Raw genomic sequence first — 14,839 nt, 5'->3', positions numbered from 1 at the left:
GGGGGAATGGGAAGAAAGAGATAGGTTTTTAGGGTTTTTTGTGGTTTTTTCCTCTTTACAAAATTCTCCACCTTTATATGTGTTGAGAAGGCCAATATTTATAAGTAAAAATATTGTTAGGTTTTCAAACTTAGTCCCTCAACTTCTTCTTTTTTGTAATTTTTATTTTTATTTTTATTTTTCTTATCAGCATCAACTCGAAATGAGAAAAACAGTGATTTTAAAATATAACGCGTTAAAAGTCGAATAGGTTCCAAAGATCTTTGAAAATTTAAACTCTTTTAAGATGATACTGAAAATGTTGAAAATGATGCAGATATAATAAAAAATATATTTTTTAGATTTTTTTGTTTTTCACTATTTTTTGGATCTTTCAAAAATTTTATCAAAAAGATGGGTCAAAAATTAGGTAACAACAGATTTGGTCTCCCTAAATCAATATCCTCACAATCACCAAGGGTTGATCTAGGATCCTCATTTTCTAAGAGATGCATAGGGGTCTCTCACTAATTCATTAAGAATTGATTTTGGATCCCTATTCTTCAGGTAATGCCTAGGGGTCTCTCACCAATTCATTAAGAGTTGATTTAGGATCCTCCATTTCCTAGGTGATACCTAAAGGCCTCTCACCAACTAGCCAAAAGTTTATCTAAGATCCTCATTCTTCAAATGATGACTAGAGGCCTCTCAACAATTCACCAGGGTTTGATTCAGGATCTCTCATTCTTTAGGTGATGTCTAGAGGCCTCTCACTATTTTATCAAGGGTTTATCTAGGATCCTTATTCTTCAAGTGATGCTTAAGGGCCTTTCACCAATACACTAGGGGTTAATCTTGGATCTCACACCTCTTAAGTATAGTATCAAACTAGCTGTACTCTTTAGTGAGAGACTTTCACGTCTCATATCATTCTAGAAAGGTCACATATCTCTCACACACCACTAACCATTCTTTAGTGAGGGGCTTTCAAGCCCCCATCACAAAGAAGGTTACAAACCTTTAAAAGGCTCTCAACTCCCCCCACGCCACCATCAAGAAAGCTACATACCTCTCACTCTTTAGTGAGATCTTTCTTCAATTAAGGGTTTTCATGCCTCATGCCATCTAATGAGGTAGCATACCCTTCACACTCCAGTATAACCACTCTTAAAATGATGGACCTGGTTTTTCTAGTGCAATAAAACCACTCTCTATAGATTTGTCCTTTCTGCCCTTTAGAAATATTTTCAAGTATAAATATCACTAAGGATCACCCTCTATGGATTTCCACCACCATCTATATGTTCCCCTCGGCTCTTTAAAAAAATTTCTAAGTATGGAGTCTTTTACATCTTACCTCACCCTCTTAAAATTTTCTTCTAAGTATGGATTCCTCCATTGTTCCCCTCTATATACTAACAATTTTTTTCAAACATAGTGCACACCCTTACATATGGGCTTTCCGGTTCATTACTCAATTTTTGACTCCTCTTTTTATATGAAAGAAATTCAACGAACTCATCAATGTAAATGGTATTTGTACATGTTTTTATAGATTAATACCACAAAGACTTGGGATGATGCAGTCATAAAAACTTAGGGGACTAGTGATCGATCCAAATAAAATAAACCCAAAATAGACCTAAAAAGTCCCACCAAAACAAACCCAACATGAACACCCCTTAGGCTTAGACTTGGTATCTCCAGCCTAAAATACAGTAGGGAGCCGAAAGAAAGAAGGCTCAAGCATGGTAGCCCGAGCCAAACACCCAATGACCTTGGGCCTAAGCCTAATTCCCTAGAAAGCATGGGTTGGGACTTCCCATACAAGGCTTACGCCTTGTTAGGTGTCCACCTAGTGTGGGTATGACATGCCCAACACCCTTGTGGGCTTAGTCTCGAGAAAGTGCCCCAAGCCCAACATACCTGGGTTAGGGCAATGCATCTAGACCCATTTCTCACCTTTAATAAGCCCAAGCCCAACATATTTGGGTCCATGTAGCATGCCTGAACCCACTTTCACCTCTCATGGGCTGGGGTTATCAAGCTCGACCCCAAGTTTGGATCCAAATAGCGCATCCGAACCTACTTTTACCCCTTGTAGGCTCGAGTTGTCATGCTCAAGCCTAATGTGTTTGAGTTTAGGTAATGCTCTCTGACCTATTTTCATCTCTCATGGGCTTGGGTTGTCATGTCCAAACCCAGCGTGTTTAGGTTAAGATTGTGTCCGGATCCATTTTCACCTCTAATTGGCGTGGGCACCTTGCATGAGCCCAACACTTGCTAGGAAAATTTTTTTGGGACCCTATGCTAGTCCCTTAGTATTTTATACTGATTCAATACATGTTATTTTGAGTAAAATATAACTTAAAATATCACAAGAGTATAATTACACTTTAGACCCTTCTCTTCACAAAAGCACAAAACTCATTGGCTGTAAATACACCGTAAGACCTTTAGAACAAAAATTCACAATATCTTAGTTATCAATATTTTTAGCATATATATTTTCAAAGTCCATCTCTTTAAAATATTTATAATGTTATTGACTTTATCATCGAAAAGTCTCCATCTCCATCAATTAGGATTTTTTGCAGGTACTAGCCACAAGCCACCTTGATCTACCAATCTCCAAGTATAAATTATCAATTATCTTGGTTAGGGAAAATAAATAAGATTTCTAAGACCAATTGATTAACTGGTTATCCAACCGAAAAATCTATTCCTAAGCTATTTAGATTTTTTAGTACATCATAATATTCCTAAACCATAGAATTAAAATTTTAATTTTTAGTTATCAAATCCTAATTTAAATACAACTCTTGTCTCCCAGGGAAGGCTATTTTTCAAGCATGGGACATCATTGTATAACACTTCAATCTTACTTTATAATTGGAAATGGACCTTCCTTAAAGTGGATAACTAGTTAGGTGTGCATTCACTGATTTTATCCTTGCAATGTATGGCAAGCCCAATCAAAGTCATTGTTGATTGAAGGATGTCCATTCATGATCTCATCGAACCCATCATTGTCCTATGTTATAATGACTGGAATGGAACCGCTTCATGGCTACCATTCTGGTTGAACTCTTAAGCCTTGGCCAAGATATCCCATCCAATGAAGATTCGATGGTGGTGGTGGTGGTTACTTAGATTTACTCTCTGTTGATTTTAATTTTTATAAGTTTGCAATCCTGTGATCATTGTAAATATATCAAACCGTGTTAAGGAATGACAGTAAATTGTTTTTCTTAGAATTTTTTTTAAAAAAAAATATATTGACTAGTTATATTAACTAGGTTTTAATGAGATTAATACCTTTTAAAATTCAATATATCTTGAGTTTTTTGGGCCAAGAAACTGAATTAAGTGTAACAACCGAAATCCCTTAACCAAAAAATACGATTTAGAAAAGACTAACTTATACGCACACGAAGAGAGGAGGAGGGGTAGTCGAGAATAGCGTGTGCTCGTAAAATTGTGGTGATCTTATTTACTGTGTAGCGGAGATAATTGAAGCAAGCACCGGATTTAATCTGACAGCAAGGTCAACAATCTGGAATGATCTAGCTAGGCACTATTTTTTGAGATTACAAGAGGAAGAAAAGGGGCATGTAACAAGGACTTTTTGCAACTAACATGTGTTGGTGCTTCTTTTTGGAGTAAAGGCTGGCTTGCAAAAGTTAAACACAGCTGTAGTAGCTAGGGTAGTAGCCCACCACCGATTCTTATAAAATGTTTCTCACCACTTTACCAATCTCTCCGCTACTCCCTGTGCCTTCGGTTTTCGCAGTTCAACTCGCTAAAACGGGTATCAATTCTACAGCCAAAATGAACAGGGATGGGTGCTCAATCCACCAATGCAACGCCCGTACGATTTCGGTTTTTTGCTGTGAAATATATATATATATATACGTGCTAATTAATATTATTAGAAACAGTACTTGCTCTATATATCCATAACACTGCTAGGGATCGCTGGGTAAGCATCAAATGAAAAGGGAATTCGAAACATGTCAACGATTAGGTGAGATATTAGGGTGAAATGGACCACCATGCTCCTTTTCCTTCCCTTTTTCTTTATCGTAATCTACATCACATTGTGACATTTGTGTAAAGCATGGGGAATCGTTTTCGTTAGGGTTTAGAATTTAGACTGCGTTCCATGTCGTTGAAGCATCAAGAAGAACCCTACAAGCTACCTGATCCCTCCTCACATCTCCCCTTTAAAACATCTCGAGATCATTCATTACATAGTAAAACTGGCCGGAGGCCATTAATTAATTAATTAATTCATGTACGTACATAGTACACACAGCCATGTCACGATCATAAGTGCAGGTGACCCCTTACATGTGTTAGGGTTGCTCTCATCATCAAGAAAATTTGGACAATGATCTTACCTTTATTTATCCAATGTGTGTTGGTGCCTTCCATGAACTTCGACTTAAGAGGGCTCCAAACTGATCACAATCCAGGCTGAGAGTTGAGCAAGAAATATTATAATGATGTTAGACAGTCAACATTGTCGTTTCCAGGTGGGACATTGCTCCTCTCGTTCTACCGCAATCATCGCAACCTATTTCCTCCTCCTCCTCTCTTTTCTTTGACGAGAAACTTGCTTGAGGAAAGTCATATCGAATGTCAATAATGTCAGTTGAAATGGGATTTAAAGACGATATTGTTTATTTAATAACTCAACTGGGAGTTCATGATTAAGAAGAACCCATAATTGATTTCCTTCGAATTAGATTCATAATTATTGATCATCTCACTAATTCTGTTTAGGGTTTAATACATTCCAGCTCTCGTGAAGATTTTTGAACCATAACCGTTGGTAACGTTCTCTTCTCTCTATACGCCACTAAACGGTCGGATGTGGCCCCCACGACAAATCAAATAGGTTCGTGTCTCGTTAGTGGAAGGTGAGGAATTATAAGGGTGATCGGACAGCCAATAAGACAATTTTAAACTTGTCATTAACCAGTTATTAGTGATAATTATCCATGAGTCCATTCCACCCTCGGCTGTGCGGTGAGGATCCCACTTGTGATCTTGGGTCTGCTGCAAGTATAATTCCTGGATGCGTCTGATCTTTGGGGGGTTTTAGGGTACATTTCTTGATCAGGTCTTAAATATATAAATCATACTGAAGATATAAAGGTTAAAACCCCCGACTCACAGGCATGGAACACCGATCAAAGGTAAGTACTGATGATAATTGATAACAGATGCCAAGAAAAAACTCCAAGAAGAAAAAAACACATTTCTTGACAGCATTATTGAAAAGCGAAGGCAGGCTTTTGTCCTTCTCTTGCCAGGACAAATATCGACACCACATGTCTTGGCTGGGGAGCTTTTTCAATAGCCAAATTAATGCTGTGAGTTCTACGAACAGGACAGACGAAAATAAGATGTAGCCGAAAGTAACAATCCTCATCATTTTAATTCTGATCTTGGTAATTATTTTTCACATATGGAGATTTGAGCAGTGAAGATGATCAAAAGGCGCAGAATGTAACGAGGGCTTCCTTTCTCCTCTAACATCATTGTTGGAGAGCTAGATAAATTAAATCCCCGTCTTTTAATCCCTTCATGCGTGTTTCTCTTTTCCTTTTTTCTCTTCTATATATCCTTCTTTCCTTTTAGACTATTATTAGACTTGGGCAATTTAAGCAAGGAATGGCGTGTATATAACCGGGAAAAAGAAGACAAAAGGACAATACATCTATGGTGAAAAAAAAAAAAAAAACCGTAGAAGCAGACAAGTCAATCTGTATGACAAGAACGGTAGTTTTGACAAACTCCATGTAAGAAATTCAACATTTCTGACTTATATGACTTATACAAGCCTTCTCCTGCTAATTATATATCTTAGAGATTAAATGCAAGCTTTTTCTTTAATGACAAGGGTGCTTTTGAATCTCCACCAGAAACAAAGCTAGGAATCGTGATAAAGAAAGGCGAAGACAAAAATATTATTTCAATACAGTATAGAATAGCACTGCTCTCATGTAATATTGACCTAAATTCTCTAATGAACAGGAAAAAGATTGGCTTTAACCAAGCAAGTATTCTTTTCTTTCTGCAGTTAGGGGGGCACAAGCATGATCCACTAAGCTAAAGGACTGACCCTGTTGACATGATCTAAGGCCTAAGCAAGGAAGCAAGCAAGCTTCCTTTCGGATTAATTAGGAAAAGCAAAGCCAATAATCATAAGCATATCGTCTTCCCTTATCTATCCCTGAAGGGGAATTATATGGTGGTGGTTGAAACTTGACACATGAAATCACTAGGTGTAGTACAGAATGAATCTAAACCATTCCTCTGATTAACTGTCATCATAATTACTTTTGTCTTTTCGATCAAAAGAAATTAATTACTTTTTTGTCAAGATTTTCCTTTCAATTTCAACTTGTATTATCATCAAACGGTCACAGCTTGCAATTAACGTTCCATCACATTCTGCTCTCCTGCAGTACCACGACAACATGCATGGTAGGCCCTTCATCTCCTTCCTAACTGCTTAGGGTCCTGCACTAAAGCCATCTCTTGCACCTCCCCCAATCACTTGAGTTGGGGCCTCTGCTATCCGTTCCGTAGCTTTTTTATTGATGGTAGCTCTACATATGCCCTTCAATTTCATTCAAAAAACTTATTTTTAACCTTGATCTCAATATGGCTGTGTCGGAAATCCCTGCATTCCAATCTTATTGTGCTTTTAGTCTTTTTTAAAGGTCAGTACAATGGAGGTTTCGCTAATATTTTTCTCTAATCTTATATGTTTTATAAAAAATTAACAAGAATATTTGTAAGGGATATATAAACTTTAATTTTTAAGATTTTATATTAATAAGACCTAGTCAAAATTAATTTCAATAAAACTAAGACAGGGGGTAATAACAACAGGTGAAGAGCAAACTCGGATCACATGTAACGGAGGGAGACAAAGCCTCCTGTACAAATTCTATGACAATCGAAATAGGAGATTATGACATGAGAGCTATCAAACAGAGGAGAGTAAAAAGGCTCTGGTGTGGTACGTTCACTCACGTGAACTAATTAGCTACGAAGCAAATTCCAGCTACAGAAAATGATGATACTCCATAGGTCCATATTGTAATTGGGAGGGCATCAGGTTATGGACTATACTATAGCAAAACAAAAACAAAAAAAATAATGATTTGATTTGATTTGATTTGAAACAGGGTGGAAATGCAGTAAATTTGAATGAAGTGCGCTCCAACGTTCAAATAACATATAGGATCCTCGTGATACATCTATCAACGGTCACAATTTTCCATGTGAATCTCTTTAAACTCATCAAGAATTCAGTAAAAAACAACCTAAGAAGGTATGTCCTAGGGTTTTTTTTTTTTTTCCTTCTTTATTATGGTACTGCTATAAATAAAAGAGACATGGTTCAGTTTCTTGCAGCCCTCTGTTGAAACCACAATTATATTTCTTGAAATCTCTCTTAAGAATCATGTTTATCATCATTATACCTTCCTGTCTACGTGAAGAAATGGAATAGAATAAACCACAGAGGTCTGCTTTACACCCTTTTCTTACTTTATTTGTGCTCAGAGTGTATTAGCTTTTTCCCATTCAAAGTTCTTCTTGTCAGATCAAAAATCCATATATTCTAAGACCTATCTCTGTGATCTGATCAAGACCCACCTCCCAAAATGCAGATTCTAAGATGGGTTTCTAAGCTTTTACTGCTACCCTTCTTTCTTGCTGTGGTTTCACCACTGTCACTTGCTCAAACAATAACCCCACTGCAGACCTCAGTTTGTGCAGAGGCGGACAGGGTAGCTCTTCTTGGCTTCAAAGCAAGAATCTTGAAGGATACTACAGATATTCTCTCTTCATGGATAGGGAAGGATTGCTGTGGAGGGGATTGGGAGGGTGTTCAATGCAACCCTGCTACAGGTAGGGTTACTGATTTGGTGTTGCAGGGACCTGCGAGGGACAGTGGCATTTACATGAGGGGCACTTTGTCACCTTCTCTTGGCAGTTTGGCATTCTTGGAGGTGATGGTGATAAGTGGTATGAAGCATATTGCAGGTCCTATTCCTGAAAGCTTCTCTAGTTTGACCCATCTCACACAATTGGTCCTAGAGGATAATTCTCTTGAAGGGAACATTCCTCCTGGTTTAGGCCGTTTGCCCTTGCTCAATATCCTCTCATTGAATGGAAACCATTTGAGAGGGCAGATTCCTCCAAGCCTAGGGAATTTTAAAAAGCTCCAGCAGTTGAGTTTAGCAAGAAATTTGTTATCAGGTCCTATCCCAACCACTTTCCAAAATTTCCTTAGTTTGCAATCTCTTGATTTGAGTTTCAATTTGTTGTCTGGGTTGATTCCAGATATTCTGGGGCACTTTCAAAACCTCACCTTCATTGACCTGTCCAATAACCAATTGTCTGGGCTCTTACCACCTTCACTGTTCAGCCTGGTCAAACTTCAGGACTTGTCCCTGGATCATAACCAGCTGACAGGAAGAATCCCAAACCAAATTGCGGGCCTAAAATCTCTTACTCATCTGTCTTTGAGTTCTAATAGGCTTACAGGTCAAATTCCTGCATCCATTTCAAGCTTACAGAACCTTTGGTACCTTAACTTATCCAGAAATGGGCTCTCGGACCCCCTTCCAGTTATTCAAGGCAGAGGTCTTCCTTCTCTATTGTCAATAGACCTGTCCTACAACCACCTTAGTTTAGGCACAGTTCCTGGTTGGATCAAAGATAGACAACTTTCAGATGTTCATCTAGCTGGCTGTAAACTTGGAGGAAACCTTCCAAAATTTACAAGACCAGATTCTTTGAGCTCTTTAGACCTATCTGATAACTTCCTCGTAGATGGCATTGCTGGTTTCTTCACCAACATGTCTAATTTGCAAAAGCTCAAGCTGTCAAACAACCAATTGAAGTTCGACCTTCTCGACATCAAATTGCCAGATGGAATTTCTTCAATCGAGATCCAATCAAATCAGCTCAGCGGGTTTCTCTCAAGGATCTTAAATAACAGGACAAGCAGTTTTTTGGAGGTTTTAGATGTATCAGGGAACCAAATTTCAGGCACAATGCCAGAATTCATTGAAGGATTGAGCTTGAAGGTTCTAAACATAGGAAGCAATAAGATTACAGGTCAGTTCCCTGGTTCAATCTCAAACCTGAAAGAACTGGAGAGGATGGATATTTCAAGGAACCAGATAACAGGCACCATTCCATCTACCTTGGGGCTCTTGTCGAATCTTCAATGGCTTGACCTTTCTATCAACAGACTCACAGGGAAAATCCCAACCAGCTTGTTGGGGATTACAAATCTGAGACATGCAAGCTTCAGGGCCAACAGGCTTTGTGGAGAGATCCCACAAGGTAGACCTTATAATATCTTCCCTGCAGGTGCTTATGCTCACAATCTATGCTTATGTGGCAAGCCTCTGCCACTTTGTAGGACAAAGAAATGAAAAATAAGGAGAAATGGGCCAGTCTGATGCTGACTCAATTACCAAGGATACAAGCTCAATATCAAATGAGCAGTCACCTGAGAGGCAAGGATGACAGTTTATGTTTTCTGCAACAGTTATAGTTCATTTTTTGTTCTTTTGCTTAAAATTCCTGTAGCCATGTTTAGTGATATACATATCATGTCACTGAAGAAATAAATAAAATCCCATTATTTATAGCCATTTTCACTCCATATTTGCAATGTACCATCCTTTTTTCACCACCTACAAGCATGAATGAAAATACAACTTGTCTACGGAATTGGAAACTTATGATTGGCATTGACCATGTCATAAAAACTGCTATTTGGCACAACTCATCTTACAGGCCATGGTAGAATCAAATTGAACATCCAAATCTCAGCAACAGCAATTCATATCTCATATTAAAGGTATGAAGGGGCTCCATCAATCACCATTAAAGAAGTTAAAAAGCTCAGCCACATTAATGGCTCAAAAGATAAGAAGCTGCATCCAATAATCTAATGAAACTGCAACTCATGCTTAAAAACACCAAGATTGCATTGCTCTAAACAAACTCCATACCAGTTAACTAAAGCAGATCCAAAATTTACAAGGCAACTAGGCAGGCTCACTACCAGAAAACAGAACTACAAAATAAATACTTTCAAATTTTCTCCTTTTCCATCTCACAGTTCTTGATCGGCTACTTCCTTCTCTGAAGAAACCCCTTCGTCCTGCATAAGAACAAAGGAAACAAACAGCTTATAGTATTAAATCCATAACAACATTGTCAATAAATCAATAAATTCAGAAATGATTGCTAACCCACATCTTCATTTTCAGCATTGTCACTCTCCAATGCCTTGTCATACTCTGCCTTGAGCTCAGCAGCCTTATCCACATATTGCTTTTTCTCCTGAGTGAAATTCGAGTTAAAACAAAACAATTGCAAACCATTCAATAGCTATTAAGTGTGTATACAAATGATTATAACAATGTGTTAAACCAACACTCACTTCATCGGTCATTGATTTCCATCTCACACCACCTTCCTTCGCAACCTGAATTTTGTTAAACACAGCAATAGCATTAGTAAACCCAACCCACAAAATAAACTTGAAAATGACATACAACACTACATTTAATTTACCTTCTTAACATCCTTGGAGTCCGGGTTTGCTTCCTTGTATTCCTTCCTAAAGTCATCCCTATTTAAACAATGAAACACGTCAATGCAAACATCCCCAATTAAACACATTATCACAACATTATATTGCATCACACAAACAAGCAGCAAAAAGCATTACATAAAGAGAAAGAATGCAGTGGGAGGGCGTTTTGGTGCATTTGGATCCCTGCCCTTCTTTTCTTTTTTAGCTTTCTTCAATTTTGGCTCAGTTGAACTTCCTTTCTTCCTACAAGAGGAAAAATAAAATCACAAACCAAATCGTAAATTCATAATAACCAAATTATAACAAATAATTAGCCAATTAATAAGCTAGTACAAGAAACGAGTAGTACCTCTCAGCTGGTTTCTGCTTAGCTTCAGTTGGCTTTTCAACAACTTGAGCCTCTAAATCATAAAAAGTAATGAAAACCCATTTAGTAATTGACATCCCAGCAAGTGATAAAATTGTTCAATTACACAAAGACGATGGTACCGAACCAACCCAAATTCATCTTGATCTTAGCATCAAGGCTACAGCTGTGGAAACTTATAAGAGCCACTGGCACATCCTTCTTGCACTCCTCACTGCATAAATTTATTTCACATTTCAATCCAATTCCCCTCATCAAATCAACTCAAAAAACAGAACCCACCAATTATTTCATTAATTTATCACTTTCTGTGACCGGGTTTCTCCATTTCTTCGGAAATTCAAAGAACCCATAATTTTAAACCCCAGAACCCAGTCAATGACACGGAATTAGATTGAGAAAGAAAAACCAAGAAACAGAATTTGCCTAAAAAAGCTACATTTCTTTAAAACCTCCAGACAAAGATAAGAAAAACTCAGGATTATTAACATAAAAAAAAGGTGGGGGAAAATGGGAAAGCAAGAAATACCACTTAGCAAAAGCACTGCCATCTTTCGCACGAACAAGTGAAGTGGTAGTATTGGCATCAACAGACCCATCTGTAGACTCGGCCTCCACTCTCTTCTTTGCCATTTCTTATTCTACTTCTTCTAACTCGTGAGAGATTTGTTTTTTGTCCCCCTTAATTCTTCTCTTTGAGCGATGCTTTTTATTTTTTCGTTTTGAGAATAAGAAGAAATGGGCATAGCTGTGTTTTTTAAGGAGGGAAATGAAAATAAAAGAGAGGGAAATTCCAGCTTTGGCGGTTTTAAGATGGCGCCGATTGGTTGCTCTCGGTTTTTGATGTGTGAGGGAAATGATTAGTTGACGTGGATCCATGACTTGGCAACATATATCCACCCTTGGAGCTTTCTCAGGTTCTTATACCGACGGTCTAGATTTCTCTCTCTCTTCAAGGAACTTGCGCGGGGGTCTTTGGAACCCCTAAAGTTAGAGAGTTAAAAATAATTAATTATGATGGGGTCCCTGTAGTTTAAGAATTTGATTGGTTAGTCCTCATGGTCTCAATAACTATTATTTCATACCTACGTTTTTACTCGACCGACCATCGAGAGAATGTTCAAGCAAGTTTGAGCATCAACTAGAATGGAATCACCTCCATGCATATTTCTTAAGAACACAAATCCTCTATACCAGCTTCATTTTCTTTTTCAACATACTCTCGTGTAAAATAGTAGGGGAAATGGGCAAAGAAAGAAAGGATAAAAACCAGAACATCTAACGGCGAACTATTTAAACCGCTGGAACCACGATACAAGGTTCTGTTGATACCGGACACGCACCAAGTGAGAGTTAGGACTGGTCTGACCCGCAAATGAGTTGATATCATATACAGAGGTCGGGCTCAGACTCGGTGGTGAAATGGGCCATTGCTGTGATGATGATGACCAAATGGTCCCAGCCTTCGCATGCATTTCTTTAGTCAGAGGGCGGCCTCCAGCGGAGCAGGAGGACAAATTCCATATAATATAGCTTATGTGATAATGTGGGTTCAAAGGACATGGATGGATGATGTGACGATAATGGGTGCTGTCTAAGATATTTTTTATTTTAAAATAATATTTTTTGATTCTTTAAAAATTATTTTTAAGATAAAAATCTAAAAAAATTAACCAAATAAATAAATAAATTTTAAAAAAATATGGTTTCAATCACCATTCCAAACACAGTTTCCACGAACTCTTGCGTAATATGATAATACCACATGAAAAACCAACAGTACCCAATTCAAGCCAAGCTGGCATGCATTTCGTTTGCTCTCTTCATACTTGCTACTTGCTACATTGACTAATGTAAGAATTCAAGTCATAAAAAAGGCTCTACGTTTTCATAATGGTCCACACTCTTCAAACTCGAACACCAATAAATCAAAACGGGAGCAAATTTCCCATTTCCACCAGTTGCCTATGCATAAAAATGACAAAATTCTGATTGTACAAAATAATAATGACCTTACAAGTTAGTTGGGCAGCATGGTGCAACACAAAATTACTGCAAGCAAGGAGATCAGAAAGAATGGTAATGGACGGCACTGGATAACAAAACAAGTAGAAGATGTTGATAGATGATTCAAGCCAAGCTGGCATACATTTTGTTTTTGCCTTGAAGTGGTGCGGGAGGAGGCTAGAGACAATCCAACCATGTCCTCCTAGCCATACAGTTTAGAAGAAATGGATGGTGAATTTAATCAAATCAAGCAGAGGATTCACAAATAACTAGTGTATAAAATGACAAGCCATTGAGTTCTTGGCTTAAACCAAAACTAGCCATGTAGATCTGCGCATACAGGATGGTGAAAGCACAACAGGTTTGGCATTAACAGTACTGAAAGCAACTACTGCACCAGAAAAGAATAGGATCTATACCTCACTCTGTACTCTCTCCTTGCTTCTTTCAGTTTTTTGAAGTGGGATCCCAGTTAGATTAATGACATAAAGATCAACTTTTCTTGCTTCCACCTTGATCCATTGATGAATTGTTAAGAGAAAGAGATCAAGAACTGAACATATGATGTTTCGAAAGATCATGTATATATATAAGCTAGAGCAGTAACCATTGGAGGTTGGGTTCTAATTTCAAAATTACATACACTGATCTCTCCACTAAATATTAAAACTTGACCTAGAACTAGACTTCGAATAGCAAGGAGTTAGAATCAAGAGGAAGAACAAAAGAAAAGCGTATCCTTTTGCTTGATAAGTAACTTCTCTTGCTAAAACCACTGCAGATACTACTGCCTGTGCTTCATCTACTGTCATGTTGTTGTTGAGAGTTGAAAACTTCACGATCAGCAGAAGAAACCAAAGTTGCCGTCGTCAAAGTTGAGAGCGTAGCTGAAAGGATCGTAATTGAAGCTAAGCCTTTGCTTGGACTTGCTGCTCTTCACTTGTCTCCTTATCTCCGCTCTAACCCTCCAAAACAAGCTCCTTAGTTTCCTCTTCCCACACAAAACCACCCTATTGGAATCACCACAAAACCCAATAACACCCATCTTTGAACTAGTACCTTTCTCTCTTTCTTTCAGACAACCAAATAAATAAAAAAAGAGCGTCCACAAGAGCGAAGAAAGAGGTGTATTGTGCTGATAGTTATGTGGAGGATACATTGCATATATATGTAAAAGGGTGCCCGATGCTTCGGCTTTGGTTTGGACGGCAAGGCTATGGCAAGTTTGGCATTGCGGTTTAACCGTCTGTTTTGAAAAAATTTAAAAATTGTTTTGATTTAAAAAACAATTTGTATCATTCTCCGGAGCAGTGACTAAAGCTGAGGGTGAGGCAGGGAGGTGAAAGGGAGTCCCTGCTGAGACTGTTAAAAGTCTGATGGCTGTTGTCCGAAAGGGTACAGGTGGCTAGCTAGCTAGCTAGTGATATGGGTTATATTCACATGGGGCTGGCTGGCTTCAGAGTGCTGTACATGGGTGACAGGAGTTGAGGTTAGGGTTCAAAGATCATGTGTCATATGCATACAACTAGAGGGCTTTAACGATTAATTTGTTTATTTTTGTGTTTTGAAAGTATTTTAAAAGAAATTAAAAAAAAATTATGTATTTATTTATTAATATTTTTAGATTATTTTCCTGAATAGATATAATAATAATTTTTAAAAAATAAAAAATATTATTTTAATATATTTTCAACTAAAAAACAATAAAAGCTACATGAAAGCTGCCACCATACTGTTACATGAGCACTGCACTGCCTTGGACTGCCCGGTGTGTATTTAATTGATTGGATGCGTGGATTCTACCCCCCCCCCCCCCCCCCCGCCTCCCGTCCGCCCAC

The 14,839-nt window shown here is 38.0% G+C and overlaps 2 protein-coding genes across 2 annotated transcripts; one reads left to right on the top strand and one right to left on the bottom strand.

Moving 5' to 3' along the window:
* The first annotated feature begins 7,386 nt into the window (after positions 1-7,386).
* LOC105130426 (Leucine-rich repeat (LRR) family protein) lies at positions 7,387-9,674 on the top strand. Its single transcript, XM_011032926.1, has one exon. The coding sequence runs from the start codon at positions 7,668-7,670 to the stop codon at positions 9,450-9,452; it is 1,785 nt and encodes a 594-aa protein (XP_011031228.1). The 5' UTR covers positions 7,387-7,667; the 3' UTR covers positions 9,453-9,674.
* Positions 9,675-9,875: 201 nt separating this feature from the next.
* On the bottom strand, positions 9,876-11,788 carry LOC105130427 (high mobility group B protein 7-like). The gene is made up of 8 exons (XM_011032927.1): positions 11,524-11,788; positions 11,126-11,208; positions 10,977-11,028; positions 10,763-10,870; positions 10,606-10,663; positions 10,472-10,516; positions 10,285-10,371; positions 9,876-10,189 (listed from the first exon to the last, which is right to left on the bottom strand). The coding sequence occupies exons 1-8, from the start codon at positions 11,625-11,627 to the stop codon at positions 10,142-10,144; spliced, it is 585 nt and encodes a 194-aa protein (XP_011031229.1). The 5' UTR covers positions 11,628-11,788; the 3' UTR covers positions 9,876-10,141.
* Between the last annotated feature and the right edge of the window lie 3,051 nt (positions 11,789-14,839).

This window comes from Populus euphratica, unplaced genomic scaffold (assembly GCF_000495115.2).
Source record: "Populus euphratica unplaced genomic scaffold, PopEup_1.0 scaffold21.1, whole genome shotgun sequence".
Lineage (NCBI taxonomy): Eukaryota > Viridiplantae > Streptophyta > Magnoliopsida > Malpighiales > Salicaceae > Populus > Populus euphratica.
This window is presented reverse-complemented; position numbering and strand designations above follow the sequence as displayed.

What these genes read in the sequence shown, in the direction of transcription:
- LOC105130426 (XM_011032926.1), top strand. Translation starts at nt 7,668, where the DNA reads ATGCAGATTCTAAGATGGGTTTCTAAGCTTTTACTGCTACCCTTCTTT.
- LOC105130427 (XM_011032927.1), bottom strand. Translation starts at nt 11,627, where the DNA reads ATGGCAAAGAAGAGAGTGGAGGCCGAGTCTACAGATGGGTCTGTTGAT. An exon ending in AAGCAGAAACCAGCTGAGAG is followed by an intron (nt 10,871 to 10,976) that starts GTACTACTCGTT and finishes TTCCTCTTGTAG; the next exon opens with GAAGAAAGGAAGTTCAACTG. An exon ending in GGAAATCAATGACCGATGAA is followed by an intron (nt 10,372 to 10,471) that starts GTGAGTGTTGGT and finishes AATTTCACTCAG; the next exon opens with GAGAAAAAGCAATATGTGGA.